This window comes from Pelophylax lessonae, assembly GCF_965119305.1.
Source record: "Pelophylax lessonae genome assembly, chromosome: 4".
NCBI classification, from domain to species: Eukaryota; Metazoa; Chordata; class Amphibia; order Anura; family Ranidae; genus Pelophylax; species Pelophylax lessonae.
Window position 1 is genome coordinate 525,867,629 of NC_138771.1, and position 26,413 is coordinate 525,894,041.

Consider the following 26,413-nt stretch of genomic DNA (forward strand, 5'->3'; position numbering starts at 1 on the left):
AGCCTGACTGAATATTTGGACCCTGCTGATAAGCAGACAAGGTCTCCCCTATAGGTTACCTAGCACCTACCTAGGAGGGTGCTACACATCAGGTATAATTATTTAAAGAAAACAATAAGCAATGCACTCAACTGCCATGACCTGTAGGCAAGCTCACCGCGCAAGACTCCATTGCTAAAGAAAAAGCATGTTGAAACTCGTTTAAAGTTTGCTGCACAACATTTAGACAAGCCTGTGAAATAGTGGAAAAATATACTCTGGTCAGATGAGACCAAATTGAACTCCTTGGATGCCATAATACACACCATGTTTGGAGGTCAAATGGCACTGCACATCACCCCAAAAACACCATCCCAACAGTGAAGTTTGGAAGTGGGAACATCATGGCGTGTGGCTGATTTTTTTAGCATTGGTACTGGCAAACTTCATATCCTTGGAGGAAGAATGAATGGAAAAATGTACCAAGACATTCTGGATAAAAATCTACTGTCATCTACCGGTATGATGAAGATGAAATGAGGGTGGACTTTTCAGCAAGACAATGATCCCAAACACAAAGCCAAGGAAACTCAAAATTGGTTTCAAAGAAAGAATCTAAAGCTGCTAGACTGGCCCAACCAATCACCTGACATGAATCCAATAGAAAATCTATTGAAAGAACTAAAGATCAGAGTTCATAGAAGAGGCCCACTGAACCGTCAAGATTTGAAGACTGTTTGTGTGGAAGAATGGGTCAAAAATCACACCTGAGCAATGCATGAGCCTAGTTTTTCCATACAGGAGGCGTTTTTAAAGCTGTCTTTAGCAACAAAGGATTTTGTAAGAAGTACAGTATTAAATAAATTTCAGTGAGCGTGTTCAATACTTTTTCCCTGTGTCATTCCATTTTAAGACAACCGCTGTATATGCAGTAATATATACAATATATATGAATGCACACACACACATACACTCACCGGCCACTTTATTAGTTACACCTGTTCAATTGCTTGGTAACACAAATTGCTAATCAGCCAAACACATGGCAGCAACTCAATCCATTTAGGCATCTAGATATGGTGAAGAGGACAATGCTGAAGGTCAAACTGAGCATCAGAATGGGGAAGAAAGGGGATTTAAGTGACTTTGAATGTGGCATGGTTGTTGGTGACAGATGGGCTGGACTGAGTATTTAAAAAACTGCTGACCTACTGGGATTTTAATGCATAACCATCTCTGGGGCTTACAGAGAATATTCCAAAAACGAGAAAATATCCAGTGAGAAGCAGTTGTGTGGAGGAAAATGTCTTGCTGATGTCAGAGGTCAAAGGAGAATGGGCAGACTAGTTCCAGATGATAGAAAGGCAACAGTAACTCAAATAACCACTCGTTACAACCAAGGTATGCAGAATACCCTCTCTGAAGGCATAACACATTGAACCTTGAAGCAGATGGCCTACAGCAGCAGAAGACCACACCGGGTGCCACTCCTGTCAGCTAAAAACAGGAAACTGAGGACACACAGGCTCACCAAAATTGGACAATAGAAGATTGCAAAAACATTGCCTGGTCTGATGAGTCTCGATTTCAGCTGCGGCATTCAGATGGTAGGATTAGAATGTGGCCAAAAATACATAAAAGGAGGCTGGTGGTGGTAGTGTAATGGTGTTGGGAATATTTTCTTGGCACACTTTGGGCCCCTTAGTACCAACTGAGCACTGTTTAAACGCCATGTCCTACTCAAGCATTGTTGCTGACCATGTCCATCTCTTTATGTCTACAGTGTACCCATCTTCTGATGGCTCCTTCCAGCAGGATAATGCCCCATGTCACAAAGCTCAAATAATTTCACCACTGGTTTCTTGAACATGACAGTGAGGTCACTGCACTCCAATGGCCTCCACAGTCACCAGATCTCAATCCAATAGAGCACATTTGGGATGTAGTGGGACGGGAGATTCGCAACTGGGTGATGTTATGTCAATATGGACCAAAATCTTTGAGGAATATTTCCAACACCTTGAATCTATGCCAGGAAGAAGGCATAAGGGCCCAACTCAGTACTAGCAAGGTGTACCTAATAAAGTGGCCGGTAAATGAGTGTGTGTGTATGTATATATATCTATATAATTTTTTTTTTTTTAAAAACACTATTTTCCCTTTAAATGACATACCTATTTCAGCTAGCTCCTCAAAGTCAATGGAGTTCATGCTCTGCATGTCAGTGAAGAAGAATGAAGGGAGCCACAGCACCCCCTGCCTGCAGAACAAGAGGCTAGCACAGGAGCACCTTCACCTGCAAGAGAAAGAAACCTGATGAAAGCTATGGACTCTCTCCCCAGAAATAGTCACATAACCACAACTTTTCATATAATTAATCTATGTACTTTATTTTGTTGAAATTTTATTAATATATATCTCGTATAAAAATTTAAATAAGGTAAAGAATGTTAACAAAGAATTCACTCCTTTTCATGCAAAACTACTGGATTGGACCCCTTTTGCCTTCAGAACTGCCTCATTACAGAAATGAAATACAACCATCTTGTGCAAATTGAACAAAACAATTTTAATTCTGCTCAAATCTACTACTAATAGTACTACATTAGCACTTGCTGTTATGGAGTGGCAGAAGATGGTGGTTCTGCAGAGAACGATGATACAAATTTATATAGTAAACATGGGCCAACAATGAGTCAAGAGGCGCTTAGCGGTCAGCACTAAAAGCAGTGGCAGGGTGCATTTTCTTTCATTTCTTTCAAAGGGAAGCCAATGATGGGGGCAAGGGGGAGGGCTGTATAGTGTATGTAAATGTTAATTTTTATATGACCCTCTCAGAACCCTGAAGCCCATCTAGGGTTGCTACTTCATCCCTAAAACCAAACACATTAATTACACAGGTTCTGAGGCTATTTTATTGCTCCGATAAGGTAAGGAACTAAGTGAGTTTAAATACCATCTTAATCAGCCACAGAACCTGTGTAATTAATGTGTTCAGTTTTAAAGGGATGAGGTGACAACCCCTGATCTAGCCCCTTCCTCCCCAACCCGATAGACTCTGTTCTGTCCCTTTTATTCATTGGATTTCAGTTATTTCAATCCTGAATGCTCAGCAGCCCATGTGGGCATTACCTAGAGAAGTCTACATGCAAATACAGTTTGTCTGGGTTTACCCATTTCTCAATATTGACATCCACCCATCAAGGCAAAAAATATATATTTTTTATTTGTCTGGTTGCTTTAAAGCGGAAGTATACTCAAAAAAAAAAACCCAGCAAGACAAAGGCAAAATGAGCTAGTATGCATCGCATACTAGCTCATTATGAAATACTTATCTTAGAACGAAGCCCCGATACGGACCCCCGGACACCGCTGTGGGAGTGGATATGATCCCTCGGTGTCTCTTCCGGGTTCGGTGGCTCCGGCACTGTAAGTGGCCGGAGCCGCGATGACGTCACTCCCGCGCATGCGCGCGGGGGATTAACTTTCCGGCAACTTCCCGGCAGGGAACTCTGAAGGTCCGCCGGGCCTTTAGAGCGCATGCACCGCTCGCGTCAGCGGCTGCATGCAGTGCAAATATCTCCTAAACCGTGCAGGTTTTGGAGAAATTAATTGTACCTACAGGTAAGCCTTATTATAGGCTTACCTGTAGGTAAAAGTCACAAAAATCGGTATACTACCGCTTTAACAGGCAGATGCAAATGTAGATGTATGAAACAGAGTATGTACAAAAGTACAATGTTACTTTCTATCTTTCCTCTAAACAATGTTTATAAACACCATGTTAGATGGTCAATTTGTTGACAGAAGCAGCTTCTACAGCTACTGTATTTACACAGCAACTCCCTGCTGTCATTTTGACATTTGGGAATTGCATACAAGGGCAAGATAGGGCATTGGCAACAGAGCAGAGGAACAGGGCACACTACACACGTCCTGTGAAGTTTTTCTTTGGGTATATGTAGTACGTCCAGTGTGCACAACTGGTTAATAACATAGCAAGTGTATGTCTGGGCAAAAAAACAAACAACATTCAGTACACCGCAAAAATACCTGCACATTTTCACTTTAAAAATGTTGAAAGCACAGACCTGATCCATCAGAAATTCAACTGACTACTAATGCCCGTGAAGAGAGTAAAACACAGTTTACTAAAACCGGAGAGTGCAAAATTTGGTACAGCTGTGCATGGTAGCCAATCAGCTTCTAACTTCAGCTTGTTCAGTTAGGATCCTTTCACACGGTCCGCCTCCATTTGTGGACTCCGTGCTGCTCAGCGGGGGAATCGATACACTGATCCCCGCTGAGCAGGCAGGTGACAGCTCCCTTTCCGCTCTGTGTGCGGAGAGGGAGATGTCAGAGCCCCGCTGCTCTCTATGGGGGAATCGGATGAGTCCGCTCTCATCCGATCCCATCTGATCTCCTAGACGGATGGAAAATAGGGTTTCCGTCCGGATTTCACAGACAGGACCGGATGCAGATGGCAGTGGGTGTCAGCGGAGATGTCTCCGTTGACATCCGCTGCCCCATAGGGATGCATGGAGGATCCGATCAGATCTGTCTAAAAAACTGACAGGCGGATCTGATCTGATCGGATTATTCGTGTGAAAGGACCCTTAGGCTTTGACAAAAAATAAATAAATATGGAAGCTGACTGGTTTCTATTAAGAGCTGGAATTAAGAAAAATTAAGGTGTGATCAATCAGTGAATTAGGCCCAAATCCCAAATTTAGACCAAAATGGAAAGAAATCCCCCTTGGTAGGACTTTACCAGACTAAATAGTATTATGCAATCATAAAAATTTAATTTGTCAACAGTATATAAAAAATCCATACAAATTTTATTAAACAAATTGTTAAGAAGCACAGTAGTGACTCCTGTATATTCAAGTCAACATAGTGCAAGGAACAAAAGTGTTTACAGTTCTATATATTCCCTGGACTGATGTTTCTGCTCATTCTGCCATGGTGATTTGATAACGGCAGTCCAGGGAACATATAGAACTGTAAACACTTTACATATAGGACTGTAAACCAGTCACTACTGTTGCTTCTTCTTAAAAATGTGTTTAATAAAATTTGTATGGATTTTTATATATTGACAACTTACCTTTTTATGATTGCATAATACTATTTAGGCCGGTAAAGTCCCACCAAGGGGGATTTTTTTCCCTATGTGTTCTATAATAAGATGCACCAGATTTTGCACTCAACTCAAATAAATCAACGCCAACGTCTTCGTCATACCAACCAGTGTTGTCTGCCTTACAAGCTATATCGGTAGTAATTGACTGTTTCTTGCTACATTGTTAAAAAAAAAAAAAGGCAAAGCATGTTGTAGAAGATGAGAGGGGGGTACATTTTGGTAATGGATGGACATACATTTAAGGCTAGCTAATAAACAGGGAATCACATAACTCCAAACCCCGTTAATTGATTACTATTACAGTACAACACTACTGCCATCATACATGTAGAAAAAAAGCATTTTTAAAAACATTACCACACAATAAGAATACTAGTTTCCATTAAAAACATAAGCAAATCGTCAACTTGGTTTCCATGACAACCAACACTGCTACTGGGGGGGTGGGGGTGGCAAGGGCATTAAGTTAAACCTGGCGATTAATATGCACCGGCGTGTTAGCATGGTGGAGCCTCCACCTTTTTCCTGCCACTTATCACCTGTGTGTATATTGTCTGCAAATAATCATTTACAAATTATGCAAAAAACACCAAGCGGCTAATCTATTTGCTGTTTAACTTGCAAACAGTACAAAGCGTTAATGAGTGGCTGGATGGTGCAACGCTAAATTAACACTCGAATAGAAATTCCATCTCCGGGGATTAAACGCTTTGAACCTAGCGGCTGCGTCGAGATTTTGTTAGAGGCGGTTAGAGTTTTAATTAAATTAACCTGACATGCTTCTGGACAAAAGGCCTCTTGTATTACCTCCATAGTTTCTAATTATAGTCGAATGCTCACCAGGGACTTACCGGGGTGTATTAAATTCCTTTCCTATTAAAACGGGAGACAAAGAGGAGTGAAAACTCTGATGTGACAGTGCGATATGCAGATTGCGTCCCGTTTTTTTTTTTTCTTGTTTTAGTTTTCAGTTACACCAGTCAAGCACAGACACCTCCAGCAGTTAAAGGGTCACTGCCTGCCAGTTAAAGGTAATGTATGTGCATTGTATTTATTTTGTTCATCATTCATAAGTAAAATAGTGGTCCATAAACTCATGTGCAAATATGTTGAATAGTTTTTTTTACTGAACTACAAATATTTCTGAAAGAAAAACCCTTATTTCTTCATTGTCGTTCTGCTTTTCTGCTCCTCCCTATACAGATGCTTGATTTGTGGGCGTTACAAAACAGGTGCTATTCCCATTAAAAGAGTCTTGAGTCCTGGAAGCTACCATCGCCACACAGAGCTCTGCTGTGTGCATGTCTGTCGCTGATGAGCTTGGCATGTTCTTACTAGGATCTGAACTTAGGTGTGAGCAATGGCCAAGAAGTTGTAACCTGTAGGGGCTAATCAACTATATTCGGGGCATTTCCAGCCCCACAGCTGCCTGTATTCACGCCCCTTGTATACCTGCAGCTTTAAGGTGGAGAATGCCCAGAGGATTGGCCCTAGGCAGATAAAAGCATTCTGGTGGGCTCACACACATGGGCTCAGATTCTAGTCCAAACAGTTCATTACTAATGTCTGGAAGGGTTTAGCTTACATGCCTTTCCCCTTGTAATACTACTGACGGCACTTGTCTCGGGCAAGTGCACAGAGTTGGACACAAAGGTTGTCAATCAAGATTCATTAGTTTTTCATCTCATTACTAGCTGTGCTAGCTGCATGGCTCTTATTTTCAAGGAATCTAATGGTTTAATTTCTTTAGAGACATGACAGAGTCTTTCAAAGCATAGTACTGCCATTGAGTACATATCGAACACTGCATTGTTTACCTTTCATTGTCGAAGGCAGTCCATACAGGATTCATTTTTTTTCATTTAATCAGCAGGTTAAATGAAAAAAAAAAAAAAAAACGAAATCCCCCCATCCACACACTCAATGTGGATGGGAAAACACTCCCACTGAGCTTTTGTTTTCTCACAGTGGGGAGAGTTCCCTGCCATCAGAATACACTGATCAGCACCACCCAAATCACAGGTCCTGCACCCTCTGCTTCTCACCACTGATCACTAGAGATGGGCTTGGGCGTGTTCGGGATCCTAGTCCTAACCCACCTGCTCGATCCCGACAGGAAGCCGTGACTGCACACAACTAATTACAGGCAGAGAGACATATCCTGGTCTGCAGCTGCACAGACCAGGAAATGCCTGTGATTGGCGGTGTGCAATGTTGGCTCCCTGGCGGGATCGGGCACATGGGTTGGGACTAGGATCGCGAACACGCCTTGAGCCCATCTCTTTTGATCACCGGAGGCTTTTAGTGAGTGACTATGGGGGCCACCTTTTAAAGGGAGCATCCACCGCAGAGTTCTGGGAACTGGTGAGAGGGCTATTCACCCAATATTGACAAGGCTAGCAGAGACTGAGCCACTGGGAGCAGGACACCAAGTGCACCCAAACCCACACCGTAGCTTTACCAGCCCCATACCGCACTCATAGCAAACCTATACTGCACCCATACCAACCCTATTCTGCAGCTATACCAAACTGTCACTGCATCTGACCCACACCTACACTGCAGCTGTATCACAACTATACCGCATCTTTACTGGAACTATACTGCATATTGGTTTACTAAAACTGTCATTAGGTGCACCACTGCTTCCTAAAGGGCCCCATCGATATTTGGGCAAAGAACAACATAAACAACTGCACCTCCAGCAAAACCATCCTGCAAGTCCCTTTTTATCCTTTCGCCCCTTTCTTTCATTTTTACGGACAGTACACAACCAGTCTAGGCCTAGCATAGTAGCCATTAATGCACTTTGGCAGTATAGTCTCCTGTATTTAATAAATCAAGCTTTATTATTGCCCACTGCTGCACTTTAGGTGACTAAGATACTCTTTATGCTTATAAGCAGGTTGAAGTTACGCTAGTTACAGTATTTGCTGCCCAGACGGAAGGTAGAAGAAGGTAAGAGGTAAAATAGAATGCATGAAGGTAAAAAGACTTGAGCCTTTAGAACCACTTTAAGCGACTTGGTAACCGGTCGCGGGCCACAATAAGCGGAGCTGGCGGATGACAGGTCCGTGTCCACTCCACATATGCAGAGCAGACAAGGAGACAGCACGTTCTACTCTATGGGCCCTCCAATCCTATCCGCCCGGACGAAAGGGGAAAGATCCCTTTCTGTGTTTTTTTTTTTTTTTTAACAGATCAGATTGGAGGTAGGTGGGTGTAAACGGACACAAATCCATTTACATCTGCCACTTCATAGAGGTGAATGAAGGGTCCAATTGGGTTCACCTGAAAAACAGACAGACCCAATTGGACTGATCGTGTGAAAGGGGCCAAAGGCTGTGGGTACAGAGCAGTATACCTGTGGATTTCCTGCAGGTTAGCTGCCCTTTGCCATAGAATTATATTATATCTTACAGGTGTGGTGCACTTTCTGAAAGCGCACTGTAGGGGAAACCCCAAAACTCATGGCTTTCAGTAACATTTTGGCTATTGAAGCCCAATTGGAAAATAGATTTATTTATTTTACAAGCTTGTAAGTAGAAATACAAACACAACACATCCTGTTGATTTCAAAAGAATTGCTCTCTAACTGGCTACGACACCTAATACAATTTATATAGCCTAAGATAGGTGGGACTTTCTCTGAAGTTTCATCTGTGTCTCTGATGACATTCATTGATATGCGAAAAGCTGTTCTCATAGGCTTTTTACTTCCAGTAGTTTGGCTCCTTGGAGGAACAGGTCTTTAAAGGCCGAGATAGCAATCTATACAGCTGGAGGTATAAATGGCATTTGAACACAACAGCTGTTATACAATATGACTTCTAACAAGATATACATCCAATATATCTGCTTAATCATAAATACATGTTTGATAATCATAAAAAAAAAAATGTTTGATAAACAAAATGGTTACTCCATTTACTCGATCAGCACCAAAACTACAGGTAATAGCAGAATATGATTCAGTGTAGGTAACCTCATTTTTAAAGCAGCCCAGTGTAGCTAGTGTAAAGTGTACAGAACAGACATGCCCATCGCAGTTTGATTTTAATTAAAAATGTACCTCAATCTTCACTTCTTCCTCAGGATTTCTGAAGGTATCGCTGGCTGCTGCCGTCACTTAGGCAGGTATGGCTGGCAGCTGCTGCTGGCTGTCCCCCAGGGCGGTTATGGCTGGTGGCTGCTACTTGCTGTACCCCAGGTGTGTAAGGGCTGGCAGCTGCTGCTGTCCCCCAGGCGGTTTGGCTGGCAGCTGCTGCTGTCCCCAAGGCCGGTATGACTGGTGGCTGCTGCTGGCTGTCCCCCAGGCCAGTATGGCTGGTGGCTGCTGCTGGCTGTCCCCCAGGGCAGGCATGGCTGGGGGGTGCTGCTGGCTGTCCCCCAGGGCAGGCATGGCTGGGGGGTGCTGCTGGCTGTCCCCCAGGGCAGGCATGGCTGGGGGGAACTGCTGGCTGTCCCCCAGGGCAGGCATGGCTGGGGGGTGCTGCTGGCTGTCCCCCAGGGCAGGCATGGCTGGAGGGTGCTGCTGGTTGTCCCCCAGGGCAGGCATGGCTGGAGGGTGCTGCTGGTTGTCCCCCAGGGCAGGCATGGCTGGGGGGTGCTGCTGGCTGTCCCCCAGGGCAGGCATGGCTGGGGGGGGGGGCTGCTCGCTGTCACCCAGGGCAGGCATGGCTGGGGGGGGGGCTGCTCGCTGTCACCCATGGCAGGCATGGCTGGGGGGGTGCTGCTCGCTGTCCCCCAGGGCAGGCATGGCTGGTGGGTGCTGCTGGCTGTTCCCCAGGGCAGGTATGGCTGGGGGGTGCTGCTGGCTGTCCCCCAGGGCAGGCATAGCTGGGGGGTGCTGCTGGCTGTCCCCCAGGGCAGGCATGGCTGGGGGGTGCTGCTGGCTGTCCCCCAGGGCAGGCATGGCTGGGGGGTGCTGCTGGCTGTCCCCCAGGGCAGGCATAGCTGGGGGGTGCTGCTGCCTGTTCCCCAGGGCAGGCATGGCTGGGGGGTGCTGCTGGCTGTCCCCCAGGGCAGGCATGGCTGGGGGGTGCTGCTGGCTGTCCCCCAGGGCAGGTGTAGCGGTCAGAGGAGTAGGGGACTGCAATGCAGAATTCAAGTACGGTACAGCAGACAATGAGGCTGAAGCAGATACCGGCTTTTTTAACCAACAGAGTATAATGGCCGGAGAATGATGTTAACAGTAATAACAGATTACATAGGTTTACAGCAAAGTTAACTGCAACGTGATACATAAAATGGCGCTTCCGCCAATGCACACACAGAAATACAGGCTACTCTGCTATATGATCCTATCTGATTCCCGCTAACCGGGACACGTTGCTGCAACGCTCTGTCTACAGAAAACCTGCTCTATGCCCTGCCACAGGTTAGCACCGGTGCACACTCACAGTTCTGTAGGTACAGCTGCTTTATCTCAGTCTCTGTGATGGTGGATGTAGTCAGGTCTCTGGATCTGTCCCTTGCTGTCTGTAGCTGCAGTCTCTTATGCACTGGTCTGGGTTTCTTTGCAAGTAGTTTATCTTGTTCTGTCACTTGGAGGTCACTGCAGTCTGGCCCCTTGCTCTGTAACTTGCTTAAGGTGCTCTGGGATGTTCTCTCCTCTCTTCCTCTGGTTCTCAGCTGCTGTCTGTAGTATCACAGTTCAGCTCTGTCTCCTCTGGCAAGATCCTGTTCCTCTGTCCCAGGATTATACAGTCTATATGCCCTCTCAAGGCCACAGCATGCAGTCCCTTTTCTCAGCTCAGCACAGCCAAGAGAGACAAACACCACACCCTTCCAGGAACTTACTGCTTCCTCCTCCTTTCCAGAAACATCCCTTCACCTAAAGCAACAACAACTGCGGCTTATTCTCATTGACAACAACAGTGACATCTTGTGGCTGAAAGATGCATGACAGTCTGTGGGAATTTCTCAATAGAAGTACAGTGTACTGGAGTTAGTCATTCAAGGGGTTGACCCCCTACACAGGCATGGCTGAGGGGTGCTGCTGGCTGTCCCCCAGGGCAGGTATGGCTGGGGGATGCTGCTGGCTGTCCCCCAGGGCAGGTATGGCTAGCAGCTGGCTTTCCCCCAGGGCAGGTATTGCTGACGGCTGCTGCTGGCTGTCCCCCAGGCGGGTATGGCTGGCAGCTGCTGCTGGCTGTCCTCCAGGGCGGGTATGGCTGGCAGAAACTTCAGGCTGTCTCCCAGGGCCACAATGGCTGGTGGCTGCTGCTGGCTGTCCCCCCAGGCGGGTATGGCTGGCAGCTGCTGCTGGCTTTCCCCCAGGCTTACCCATTACCGATGCTCCAGAGAATATCTATCAATATCTATCAGGGGCTGCTGAAGTTAGGGGGCTTGGATTTTGTGTCAACATTCACTTGCATTCCAGAGATTTTCCCTGCAGTACTTTTTTGGGCTGCTGGGTGACCTCAGTCTGAAAGCCATCATCCTTTAACCCCCTTACTCTGAGCCCAGGTCATCCTGGACCTGCCCCCAGCCTGTAATTGGGCAATGGAGGGAGAAACAGCACAGTGATAAGCTCATCTGTCTGTCACTCTGCGCTCTTCTATCAGAACGCATTTTGGCTGATTGGCTCCTTGTAGTGTTTCTTCCTCTAAACTCCAATTCTTCTGAGACAGTGACTCCAAAAGGCTGATTGCAGGTCACATTCAGGTACTTGCACTGCATCCGTTTAGAAAAAAAATACACAGATGATATACTATTGGTTACAGTACATTAATTTGCATCTTTTATATCTGCCCAGGGTTTTGCTTACCTAATACGTATGCTGACATTACCGTCACTACAAGTAATCTTTTTTCTTCCACATTGTATTAGCTACTATGTGAGACGATGTGATTCCCTGTGTTACCACGGGAGTCAGGTCCACTTTACATACTGCCCAGCTTAAAAATTTTTTTTTAAAGCAGATTGGAAGGACAACACATTAATCTAACAATAATTGCTATATGTTAATATTAATTAGGCAATTTGAAGTATCATTAGCCTCCCTGTGTAATATACAATCCCTCCTACAATGTTATCATAATTGGCATCGGCTACCATCACGTATGCATGCAGTGCGTTAGCCGGTGTAATGGATATCCTGACAAGGGAAGTCAATTACTGCAATGATATTTCTTTAGTATAATGCGTTTAGTGATTTGGAATTGTTGGTGAACGATGGCACAATGTGCCTGGGGCTAGACTTCTCTGATATTAAACAGGTCAGGACAGTCCTCCCCCACAGCTGTCCATCTCAGTCATTCCTGAATTTCCAGGTCCCATTGCTATTTAGGCCTTATTAGGAGACGGGAAGAAACTTGGAGGTTTACAAAGTCTCAGGTGGCTTGGGGCAATATATCCCTCATAGAAGTCAATTGTTACTCGTGTCTACGCTTTGTGCAGATAAACAGACACCATTGTTAGTAATGGAACTAAAAAGATGGCCATAGACATAAAGTGGATTTCCTATTTGTAGCCAAATTTTGATGCCTTATATTTGTTACATGTTCCTATTTGTGTAGCATAACTTTAATCTACTTCCTACTGCTGTATTGGAAAAATAATGGAGGAGGAGGTAGACGTCTATTTCTGGAGTGCAATGCATACTATATTACCAAAAGTATTGGGACACCTGCCTTCACATGCACATGAATGTTAATTTTATCCCATTCTTAGTCCGTGAGGTTCAATATTGAGTTGGCCCACCCTTGGCAGCTTTTTAACAAGGGGGCCCCCAAATCCCACCCCCCATATGTGAATGAGTACACAGTACATGGTACCCCTACCCATTCACCAAAAAAGTGAGTAAAGAGTAGTACATGAGTTTTTGACAATTCCTTTATTAAAAAATAAAAAACAATGTTCCCTGATGTAGATCTATTGTAAATCACGCCCACCGCCGGACCCAAAAAAGGGGAAAAAAACAAACAAATAATGCTCCAGCCTACTCGAACACTCCCCACCAACTGCCCACTCCTCTTTCCGACATTTCTTAAATAGCTAAGGGGCAGAGTCACCCTATGATGCCAGCGGATGACCCCATCCCCTTGTGACATCATCACCCCAGCATTCCAGCTCCATGATGTCACAAGGGGGCGGGGTCACCCACTGGCATCATAGGGTGACCCGCCCCTTAGCTTTATAATAAATATGGAGGAGCAGGCAGTCAGCGGAGACCATTCAACAAGGTCGGTGTTCTTCCAGAATGCCGCTACCCATTAGATTGTGCAATGGAAGTGACGTTCGGACAAAAAAACACATACTGCGCATGCATGATGCATTCCATCATGCGCTCCATACCGCTATGCGTTCCAAACACTTCATGATTTGATGGGTAGCCGTAATCTGATAGAACACCCATGCGAACATCTTTCTACACCAAGCTGTGTCTTGAATTTGAGTATTTTTAACAATAAAGTGAGCGTATATAAATATGCATTGTTTATTGATATCTGTGATGATGTTTTGATGTTACATTTTTTTCTTTTCTTGGTACCGAAACCAGGGATGCTGCTACATTTTTAAAGACGCTGGACAGCAGCAGTAGGTAGGTGGCAGAGACCTTGTTGGTGACCCAGCACTGGTCATTGCTAACACTTCATGCTTTGAAAATGTAACATCCAAAAAGCATCCCACAGATATCAATACACTATATTTATTTATTTATATCTGCTCACTTTATTGCTAAAATTACTCTGAAATGAAAGACATAGCTGAGTGTAGTAAAATGTCCACATGGGTCTTCTATCAGATTACCGCTACCCATCATCACGTTTGCACAGTAAGTGTTTTTGGTCAACACGTCACTTCCGTTGCACAATCTAATAGATAGCGGCATTCTGATAGAACACCGGGGGTTTTGTTCTTTTTTTGGGTTCAGCAGGTGGTGGCGGCGTGATTAACGATAGATCCATCTGACCCCCGTCTGTCTGTCCACAGCTCATCTGCTCCCATTAACCCTTTGTCTACATCTCACCTGCACCCCTGAACCTCTTGTCCACAGCTCACGTGCACGTCTAAACTCTATGTCCACAGCGCACCTGAACCTTTTGCCCACAGTTCACTTGCACCCCTGAACTCTTTGTCTATCGATCACCTGCATCCAGTTTACCTGCACCCCTTGTCCACAGCTCTCCTGAACCTTTTGCCCACAGTTCACTTACAACCCTGAACCCTTTGTCTATTGATCACCTGGATCCAGTTTACCTGCACCCCTTTCCCACAGCTCACCTGAAAACCCTGTCCCCCTTGAATATAACTCACCTGCATCCGCTCAATAGTGCTTTCACTGCTTCCTCTCTAGCACCAGACCACACAGAAATGACTGTGTGTTTTGCATAGAAAATAAGTTGTGTCTCATAAATATACAAATCCTATGTCTAATACATTGGACCTACCAAATATTGAACTTGACGAGGAGGGACAATTATTACCAGAGCAGAACGTGGCATATGTAGCGCACCATTGCAAAAATGAACGTGGTCAGCAAAAAGGGGGACGTGAACATATGGGTGTGCTGTAACAATATACCTGCAGCATCTTTGATAAGAATACCACCTGATGCTAGAATATGTATCCTAATAGGGACAGAAACACATCCAAGGTGGTTCTGTTCATTATTAAAATGATTTATACATTTGTCTAGCTAGCTACAACTTTAATGTGTATGGTCTATTTATAGTGTGATGAAGCAGCGGCTCTAGTAGAGAATACAGTGATAATCACCAATTACATGGCAAACATGTATTGATATCAAATATTTAAAAAACATCATTACAGACACGAACCTTTCTTCTGAATACTGTGACACCTGTTGAGCCTACTCGCTGTATACTCAGCACACATAATACCACAGTCCCTTTACCCACAAAATATGCTACAATGACTTTGCCACAAGTAACAGACTAACGGACACTTACAAATCTAAGCACGCTCATTTTTAAAAAATGAAACTGTTCCATTACATATGCTCCTTGGCCTACGCAGGGGGTGTGCCAGGTTAGTATGGGTACACGCTAATCACTCTGTGCGTTGCCGATTCCTCCCCCCCCCCCCCCCGTGTTGTGCACACCCCCCACCGCAGTACTGCTGGCTTACCTCCTCTCCCCTCTGGCTGCTACGGGAATGTTTCAGGATGTAGAGTGGGGGGAAGGGACAAATCAATATGTCATTTACTGTCACCTACCTTTTCTAAATGAACACACTAACTCACTGTGTTTATTCATAACTGAAGCATAGTAGAGTGTTTACTATGCTTTAGTCTGTGAATGAACAGGAAGCTGGGCACTTCCCATTCATTCACTGTCCCGTGCAGCTGAGGCTGCAGAGAAAGTCATGTGTGTTTGAGCTTTGGGGTGCACACCCTAATCCAATAGGCTGTGCACATTTATGCATATCCTTTTTTGCACAAAACTTACTCTAAAGTGTTTATAAAAGGAAAAATTAAAGAGGAAGTAAACTCTTCCCTTTTTTTTTTTTCCTTTTTTTTCTTACCTCCAAAGTAAATGCATAATGCATCGCATACTAGCACATTATATGACACTTACCTGCAACGAAGCCCGCATTGTCCCGCTGCCAGCTGCATCCATCTTCACCCGTCTTCTTTCCGGGTCTATGGACTCCGGCTGTATTACTCGCCGGAGCCGCGTGATGTCACTCCCACGCATGCACTCGAGAGCCGCCAGTCACGGCATAGGGATAGGACTCTGAAGAAATGGCAGGGGCGGCCGTTTCTTCAGAGCACATGCGCCGATGACGTCATCAGCTGCATGCAATGTAAATATCTCCTAAACTGTGCAAGTTTAGGAGATATTTACAGCACCTATAGGTAAACCTTATTTTAGGCTTACCTATAGGTAAATGTCATGAAAATGGGTTTACAACCACTTAAAAAAAAGACACAAGCGTTATATTTACCTGCTCTGTGCAATGATTCTGAACAGACCAGCCAATTCTCTTCTTTATTGGGCCCCTGCCCGGCTCCCCCCCCCCCCCTGCTGAGTGCCCCCCAAGCCACTTGCTATGGGGGCACTCAAGCTGGCTCACTCCAGAGCTGCGCTGTGTGTCCATTCACACAAAGAGCGTGACTCAGCCCCACCTCCCACTCTTTCCTTATTGGCTCACTCTGTTAGTGCATTTAACAGTATCATCTCCTCCCAGACTGAGAATGCTGCTGGCAGCTATGCACCCTGTTCTCATTCATCTAGAGTAGGAGAGTAGGGGGAACTGAAAACAGAGGGAAAAAAAAGTCTAATGCAGTCACTACATCTAATGATTGGTAAGCTGAAATACTGTATACAGGATTACATTTTTGGCATTGGGTTGAATACCACTTTATTGCAACACAAGTTAACTTGTCTGCAGTTGCGCACAGTGGTGGTATGGCATAGGGTAGCTTAGAGCTGCATGATTGTGGATAAAATTGCTTAGAATAAAGATCAGGATTATCTCACGATTCTCGGCTAAACATCATCTTTCACATTATACAAAAAAATTGGGCTAACTTTACTGTTAATTTTTTCACAAAAAATTGCAATTGAAAGTCCACTGCACAAGTACAGTGTGACATAAGAGATTGCAACGATCACTATTTTATTCTCCAGGGTCTCTGCTAATATATATATTATATATATATATATATATATATATATATATATATATATATATATATATATATATATATATATAATGTTTGGGGGTTCCAAGTAATTTTCTAGCAAAAAATACTGATTTTAACTTGTTAGCAATAAGTGTCAGAAAAAGGCTTAGTCTTTTAGAGGTTAAACTGCCCTCCTTTAGTGCCGGTTCACACACATGTGATGACAGACATCGCATGTGATTCGGAGCGCACTGCTCTGCAAATTACATGTGATGTCTGTGCGATGCAAATTCAGCCACACAAATTGTATGGCTGAATTCGCATCGCATTCAGACCAAAGTGGCACAGGACCCTTTTTTTGGTCCGCACCAGAATCGGATCGCATGGGGGTGCTCACACCTATGCGATACGATTCATATCCGAACTGACAGTTCGCACTGCGATATGTGAACTGATCTGGGTGGTGTCATTAACTTTGTATTGACACCCCCAGAGATTCGCATATGGCAGTGTGAACTGCCTGCGAGTTGAGTGCAGTGTGGGAATGCATGGATTCACAGGATTCCTGCATGGCATATATGTGAACTGGCACTTACAGACAGAAGTGCATTCCTTTGATCTAAAAGAACTAAATAATACATCATAAAACATTGTGTTTATAGTTATCTTGCAGCCCTAACAAAGTTGATAAATAGGGTTGAGCGAACACCTAGATGTCCGTGTTCGACGGGTTCGGCCGAACTTTAAAAAAAAGTCCGGGTCCGTGTCCCGGACTTTTACCGAACTTTTCCCGGACACCGAACCCCATTGAAGTCAATGGGGACCCGAACTTTAAGGCACTAAAATGGCTCTAAAACACCAAAGGAAAGGGCTAGAGTGCTGCAAATGGCAGCAAAACGTAATTAAGAGCATGGCAAGTGCTCTGCAAACAAATGTGGATAGGGAAATAACTTAAAACAACAAAAAAAAAACAGAAAAATAAAACAATGTTCTTCTTCATCTCTGAAGGACGAGGCCCATATGGAGTAGGAGGGAGGTTGAGGTGGTGGTGGATGTGGCGGTGACATAGGCGTGCGCACAGGGTGTGCTGGGTGTGCCTGGGCACACCCTAATCACCTAGGGCACATAGCATTGCCAGTGAGGAGATGGGAAAGATCTCCCTGGGACCTGCTCTGCTCTATTTCTCCTTGCCTACAGGTACATGGCCCCGATACATTACTCTCCCTGCTGGCAAACACATGCATGTGTATTTCAACTTTGGGGTGCACACCTTAATGCAATAGGCTGCGCACACCTATGGGCGGTGTAGGTGGAAGCGGCGGTGGAGGAGGACCAGGGCCGGATTAACAGCATCATGGGCTTGGTGCTGAGGATTTTGAAGGGCCTTAAGGGCCGTGCCTTGCCATGCACCCAGAGGAGGAAGGGTGCAGCCATGCATGCCTAATTCAACATGGGATGCTGTCTCTGAAGCCCATAAACACATCCATGCATCGCCAACTGTCCCTCCTTGTCCGGCCTTCACGCTGTGTGGGGAGGTTCTGAGGGTGCTGCCTGGGGAAGCGAGCATAGAAGCCAGACTTCTGTGTTTACAAGTGACAGAAGAGCGGTAACAGTGAATATGGCCAACCCGGGGCCTATATAAAAGGTAGGGGCCTGGAGCTGCAGCTCCAATAGCCCCTACATTAATCTGGCCCTGAGGAGGAGGACGAGGTAGCCAACACTGCTTCTTTTCAAAAATTTTAAATGAGGGTACACCCCAAAAGAGTGAGAAAGAGCAAAAATGGAACAATGGGTGGGTAAGGTCGGTATCCATTGCTATTCTGCATAAGGTACGGAAAAGTCCCGTGGGATCCATGCCTGGTTCATTTTAATGAACGTGAGCTTGTCCACATTGTCTCTGGACAGGCGGCTGCGCTTGTCTGTTATAACGCCCCCAGCCGTGCTAAATACCCGTTCAGATAATACACTGGCTGCAGGGCACGCCAGCACCTCCAAGGCGTAAAGGGCAAGCTCAAGCCATGTGCCCAATTTGGAGACCCAGAAGTTGAAGGGGGCAGACCCGTCATTCACTACATGTAGGCGTGTGCACACATACTGCTCCACCATGTTGGTAAAATGCTGCCTCCTGCTAAGACGTTCCATCTGAGCTGCTGGTGCTGCTGTTTGTTGTGGCGTGCTGACAAAGCTTTTCCACATTTCGGCCATGCTAACCCTGCCTTCTGAGGTGCTGGCGGTGCCCTGGTTGCGTTGGCGACCTCCTCCTCCTCTGCCTTGTGCTTCCACTGTGGCCCCGCTGTCAGATGGGAATGCCAGCAGCATGGCGTCTACCAGCGTGCGCTTGTACTCGCGCATCTTGCGATCGCGCTCCAGTGAGTGAATTAAGGACGGTACGTTGTCCTTGTAACGGGGATCCAGCAGCGTGGCCACCCAGTAATCAGCACAAGTTAGAATGTGGGCAACTCGGCGGTCGTTGTGGAGACACTGCAGCATGTAATCGCTCATGTGTGCCAGGCTGCCCAGAGGCAACGAAAGGCTGTCCTCTGTGGGAGGTGTATCGTCCGTGTCCTCTGTATCCCCCCAGCCACGCACCAGTGATGGCCATGAGCTGGCCTGGGTGCCACCCTGCTGTGAACATGGTTCCATCTCCTCCTCCAGCTCCTCCTCCTCCTCATCCTCCTCATCCTCCAGAACTGTGCCCCTGCTGGACAATTGCGTCCCTGGCGTTTGCGTGTGCAGGAACCCACCCTCGGAGCCCCTTGCGAATGACTGCCCTGAAAGCCTTGGAAATGTTACCTCTTCATCCTCCTCCTCCTCCTCATCCTGTGCCACATCCTCTTCCATCATCGCCCGAATTGTTTTTTCAAGGAGGCATAGAAGTGGGATAGTTAAGCTGAGAACGGCGTCATTGCCACTGGCCATGTTGGTGGAGTACTCAAAACAGCGCAACAAGGCACACAGGTCTCGCATGGAGGCCCAGTTAAATTAAATAGCGGAATAGAAAATATGATCCAAAAAAAGTGTATGTATATCACACGTACACAACCACACTGGGCCCCAATTACTATTGTTTGTACCCCTAAAAGGCTAGATGAGGAGTAGGGGGAGTATGGAACAGGCAGCACCCTCAAACCTTCAGAAGTATGAGATGAACCCCAACAACTTGGAAAGGTGGATCTCTCTCACACGTACCGACACAGACTATCCCGCAATTCAATTGATCCTCAAAGGTTTTTATTGAATAGCGGAATAGGAAATATGATCAAAAAAAGTGTATGTATCTCGCACGTACACAACCACACTAGGCCCCAATTACTATTGTTTGTACCCCTAAAAGGCTAGATGAGGAGTAGGGGGGGTATGGAACAGGCAGCACCCTCAAACCTTCAGAAGTATGAGATGAACCCCAACAACTTGGAAAGGTGGATCTCTCTCACACGTACCGACACAGACTATCCCCCAATTTAACTGATCCCCAAAGGTTTTTGATTAAATAGCGGAATAGAAAATATGATCCCAAAAAAGTGTATGTATATCACACGTACACAACCACACTGGGCCCCAATTACTATTGTTTGTACCCCTAAAAGGCTAGATGAGGAGTAGGGGGAGTATGGAACAGGCAGCACCCTCAAACCTTCAGAAGTATGAGATGAACCCCAACAACTTGGAAAGGTGGATCTCTCTCACACGTACCAACACAGACTATCCCCCAATTTAACTGATCCCCAAAGGTTTTTGATTAAATAGCGGAATAGAAAATATGATCCAAAAAAAGTGTATGTATATCACACGTACACAACCACACTAGGCCCCAATTACTATTGTTTGTACCCCTAAAAGGCTAGATGAGGAGTAGGGGGAGTATGGAACAGGCAGCACCCTCAAACCTTCAGAAGTATGAGATGAACCCCAACAACTTGGAAAGGTGGATCTCTCTCACACGTACCGACACAGACTATCCCGCAATTCAATTGATCCTCAAAGGTTTTTATTGAATAGCGGAATAGGAAATATGATCAAAAAAAGTGTATGTATCTCGCACGTACACAACCACACTAGGCCCCAATTACTATTGTTTGTACCCCTAAAAGGCTAGATGAGGAGTAGGGGGGGTATGGAACAGGCAGCACCCTCAAACCTTCAGAAGTATGAGATGAACCCCAACAACTTGGAAAGGTGGATCTCTCTCACACGTACCGACACAGACTATCCCCCAATTTAACTGATCCCCAAAGGTTTTTGATTAAATAGCGGAATAGAAAATATGATCCAAAAAAAGTGTATGTATATCACACGTACACAACCACACTGGGCCCCAATTACTATTGTTTGTACCCCTAAAAGGCTAGATGAGGAGTAGGGGGAGTATGGAACAGGCAGCACCCTCAAACCTTCAGAAGTATGAGATGAACCCCAACAACTTGGAAAGGTGGATCTCTCTCACACGTACCAACACAGACTATCCCCCAATTTAACTGATCCCCAAAGGTTTTTGATTAAATAGCGGAATAGAAAATATGATCCCAAAAAAGTGTATGTATATCACACGTACACAACCACACTAGGCCCCAATTACTATTGTTTGTACCCCTAAAAGGCTAGATGAGGAGTAGGGGGAGTATGGAACAGGCAGCACCCTCAAACCTTCAGAAGTATGAGATTGTGTTCACTGTACCCCACAAAGATTGAGTTCACTGCACCCCACAATGATTGTGTTCACTGCACCCCACAAAGATTGTGTTCACTGCACCCCACAAAGATTGTGTTCACTGTACCCCCCAAAGATTGTGTTCACTGCACCCCACAAAGATTCTGTTCACTGTACCCCACAAAGATTGTGTTCACTGCACCCCAAAAAGATTGTGTTCACTGCACCCCAAAAAGGATGTTGTTCACTGCACCCCAAAAAGGATGTTGTTCACTGCACCCCAAAAAGATTGTGTTCACTGCACCCCACAAAGATTGTGTTCACTGCACCCCAAAAAGATTGTGTTCACTGCACCCCAAAAATGATTTTGTTCACTGCACCCCAAAAAGGATTTTGTTCACTGCACCCCAAAAAGGATGTTGTTCACTCCACCCCAAAAAGATTGTGTTCACTGCACCCCACAAAGGATTTTGTTCACTGCACCCCAAAAAGATTGTGTTCACTGCACCCCAAAAAGGATGTTGTTCACTGCACCCCAAAAAGGATTTTGTTCACTGCACCCCAAAAAGATTGTGTTCACTGCACCCCACAAAGGATTTTGTTCACTGCACCCCACAAAGATTGTGTTCACTGCACACCAAAAAGGATTGTGTTCACTGCACCCCAAAAAGATTTTGTTCACTGCACCCCAAAAAGATTGTGTTCACTGCAGCCCAAAAAGATTGTGTTCACTGCAGCCCAAAAAGATTGTGTTCACTGCAGCCCAAAAAGATTGTGTTCACTGCAGCCCAAAAAGATTGTGTTCACTGCAGCTCACACACAGAAAAATGGATGTGGATCACTGACACCTGCCTATCTCCAATCCCACACCACACAGCAATATCGATTGTAGTTTGTAGAACACAGTTTCCCTAAAATTCAGCAGACTCTGTCCCTAACAGGATTGAGAAGAGATCGTAGATCAGGATTGAGTGCAGATTCACCCCACCCCCCACACAGCAATATCGATTGTAGTTTGTAGAAGACACTGACCCTATAATTCAGCAGACTCTATCCCTAAAATGCCTACAACTCGCCCTGCCTAAACACTCCGACCTGTCCCTCAATTCTATCCGGACACAAATGGTTTTTTCCTGCCTATCTTTCCCTAATCAGCAGCCAGCACGTTGATGTGTGCTCTGTCCCTGAATCTAAGCAGCATAATGACGCCGCTGCGGCTGCCTCGAACTTATAAAGACTTGGTCACATGCTTCAGACGGCCAATCACAGCTACTGAGACATTTGCAGGCATGGCTGGGATGGCTTAAGGCACACCAGTTAAACGATTGTTGATTGGCTGTTGAAAGCCCGCCATGAAAAGAGCGCCAAAGCATGCAAAACCCGGAAATAAAACGACCGAACACGGATTTTTACCCGAACATACAGTAAAGTGTCCGTGTCCGTGTTCGGGTACAAAAAATCCAATTATTCGGTACGAACACGAATAATACAGTCCGTGTTCGCTCAACACTATTGATAAACATTTGCCGAGGATCTTTTTTTTTTGGACAGCTGTGAGCCCCAGTTCACATTAGTACGATCGTGGAGATTGCATGTAATTTGGAGCGCACTGCTCCTAAATTACAAGCGATCTCATGTGCGGTGCAAATTTCAGCCATACACTTTGTATGGCTGAACTTGCACCGCATCCGCACTTAACTTGCACCCGACCCTTTTTTTTATCCGCAGCAGAATCGGATCGCATAGTGGTTCACACTAGTGCGATCCGATTCTGTGCGAACTTGCAGATCGCACTGCGATATGTGATCGCAACTGGGGGTGTAGTTAACCTTTAATTGACACCCCCTGCGTATCGCATATGGCAGTGTGAACTGCCAGGGGTGCGGATGCGATGCGGGATCACGCTGCATATTCACAGCGTTCCCGCATCGCACAAATGTGAACCGGGACTGAGTGAGCAGAGAACAGCACTGCACTGTAAGAATCGAGGAAATGCTGTTTTAAGATCGTGAGGGGGGGGGGGGGGGGTAAATCAAGATCGCGATTTTTTAACGATTATTCGTGCAGCTCTGGTGTAGCCATAGCCACAATATTTCATTCTTAAACACCAACCTCCCCCCCCCCCCCACTAACTATTATAGCCGAATCCTATCCTCCCTGCTGTTCTCACACCTACAGTGCATCTGGAAAGTATTCACAGCGCTTCACTTTTTCCACGTTTTGTTATGTTACAGCCTTGTTCCAAAATGGAATAAATTCATTATTTTCCTCAAAATTTCTACAAACAATACCCCATAATGACAATGTGAAAGAAGTTTGTTTGAAACCTTTGCAAATTTATTAAAAAAAAAAAAAAATCCCATGTACATAAGTATTTACAGACTTTGCCCAATACTTTGTTGAAGCACTTTTGGCACCAATTACAGCCTCAAGTCTTTTTGAGTATGATGCTACAAGCTTGGCACACCTATTCTTGGGCACTTTCTTCCATTCTTCTTTGCAGGACCTCTCAAGCTCCATCAGGTTGGATGAGGTACGTAATTTTCAGATCGCTCCAGAGATGTTTAATCGGGTTCATGTCTGGGCTCTGGCTGGGCCACTCAAGGACATTCACAGAGTTGTCCCCTAGCCACTCCTTTATTATCTTGGCTGTGTGTTTAGGGTCATTGTCCTGTTGGAAGATGAACCTTCACCCCAATCTGAGGTCCAGAGCGCTCTGAAGCAGGTTTTCATCAAAGATGTCTCTGTACATTGCTGCGTTCACTTTTACCTAGATCCTGATTAGTCTCTGAATTCCTGTCGCTGAAAAACATTCCCACAGCATGATTCTACCACCACCATGCTTCACCGAAGGGATGGTATTGGCCAGGTCATAAGCAGTGCCTGGTTTCCTCCAGACATTAGGCTTTCTTTTCAGGCCAAAGAGTTTAATCTTTGTTTCATTAGACCAGAGTATATTGTTGCTCATTATCTGAGTGTTTTAGGTGCCTTTTGGCAAATTCCAGGTGGGCTGTCATGTGCCTTTTTGGCTTCTGTCTGGTCACTCTATCATACAGCTGATTGGTGGAGTGCTGGGTTCTCCTCTCTCCACAGTAAAATGCTGGAGCTCTGTCAGAGTCACCATCGGGTTCTTGGTCACCTCCTTGACTAAGACCCTTCTCCCTGGAGCGTTCAGTTTGGCCGGGTGACCCGTTCTAATAATAGTCCTGGTAAATCCAAACTTCTTCCATTCACTGATGATTTTTAATAAATTTGCAAAGATTTCAAACAAACTTCTTTCATGTTATCATTATGGGGTATTGTTTGTAGAATGTTGAGGAAAAGAATAAGTGTAATCCATTTTGAAATAAGGCTGTAACAACAAAATGTGGAAAAAGTGAAGCGCTGTGAATACTTTTTTCCAGATGCAGTGTATCCACTTGCTTTCACTTAAAACTGCACCAACTCCCGCCGCCACTCTCCCATTGCACACTTCTGTGCTTGCTGCCACTGTGCCAATGCACATTTCTGTGCTCGCTGCCACTGTACCAATGTGAACTTCTGTGCTCTCTGCCACTGTACTAATGTGCACTGCTTTGGTCGCTGCCACTGTACCCTTCTGTGCTCGCTGATACTGTACCAACGTGCACTTCTGTGCTCGCTACCAGTGTACCAATCTGCACTTCTGTTATCTTTGCCACTTTACCAATCTGCACTTCTGTGCTCTTTGCCACAGTGCACTTCTGGGCTTGCTGTCATTTTGCCAACGTGCACCTCTTTGTTTACAGCCACTGTACACTTCTGTGTTCACTGTACCAATGCACACTTCTGTGCTTGCTGCCACTGTACTCACTGCCACTATACCAATGCACACTTGTGTGCTCACTACTAGTTTACCAATGTGCACTTCCATGCTCTCTGCCACTGTACCAACATACACTTCTGTGCTTGCTGTCACTGTGCCAACGTGCACTTTTGTGCTCGCTGTCACTGTGCCAATGTACACTTCTGTGCTCACAGCCATCGTATCCTTCTGTGCTCACTGCCACTGTACCAATGCGCACTTCTGCGCTCTCTGTCACTGCGCCAATGTGCACTTCTGTGCTCACAGCCACTGTACCAATGTCAACTTCTGTGCTTGCTGCCACTGTACCAATGGGCATTTCTGTCCTCACTGCCACTATAGTGACATGTTGTGTTCTGTATTCAGCCCATTCAACGAACAAGCACACTTTAGCTAATAATCTGATAAAAATGGACTCTTTCCTTCTAGAAAGTCCTTGTGTATCTCCATAGATTGTATGTCCGCCTCTGATGCCAAGCATCTCTCCTTTGATGGTTAGGGCATAAAACTAGTTGTGTTCTAGTTATTTTGTCCCAGGTGGTTTGACACAAAAATGTCCAATCCCTGTTTAGTTAACACATTTGACTCTTAAACCAAAACTATCCAAAGAGAAGCACTTCACATATCACAGCACAGCTCAATGCGTAACTGCTTGTGATAACCGTCCTCAGGGGTTGTTTACTATATCTACGCACATCATACTACGCTGTAGTTACCTTGAAACTTGTCCACGCTCACTTCCTGGTTGGGTCTCTGGCAGTTGTGTCCCTGTGTCCTGAACCTTTTCCAGGATCCACAATGTGGCTGCTCTCGGTCACAGTCCCTTTCAGAGACTACACCCAGGTGGCTCTGCCTGCACACAGGATATCTAAAACTATTCAAGCCTCTTTTGTTCAGACAGCATGTGGCTATCACTTAGGCGGGGCTGGAGCACACAACAGGAGTTAAAAAAAAAACTCAAGGTGAAAATGAAAGCCTCCCACTCAACCTGCATTCCTTCCACCCAGAGTTGTGCTCCAGGAAAACCTGCGGTGACGCTTTCCTCACACAGACTATGCTTACAGTCAGACATATTAACATTTTTTAAAGGCATAGTGAACTTTTGTTGTAAAAATGTGAATTAATATGTACATGCTGTTGAATTTAAAAAAAAATCAGCATTTTATAATTTGTAACATTGGAGCTGCAGAGGGGGTGCACTGTTTACATCTCAGCCCC

The 26,413-nt window shown here is 45.4% G+C and overlaps 1 protein-coding gene across 1 annotated transcript in view; it reads right to left on the bottom strand.

Moving 5' to 3' along the window:
* ARHGAP8 (Rho GTPase activating protein 8) overlaps positions 1-26,187 on the bottom strand; it is a 137,517-nt gene extending 111,330 nt beyond the window's left edge. Inside the window, exons 1-2 of the mRNA XM_082253277.1 lie at positions 25,912-26,187; positions 2,154-2,275 (exon numbers count right to left, since the gene is read on the bottom strand). Coding sequence (XP_082109403.1) covers positions 2,154-2,199 — 46 coding nt within the window. The 5' untranslated portion in view covers positions 2,200-2,275; positions 25,912-26,187. The remainder of the gene's footprint in view (positions 1-2,153; positions 2,276-25,911) is intronic.
* Positions 26,188-26,413: the final 226 nt, after the last annotated feature.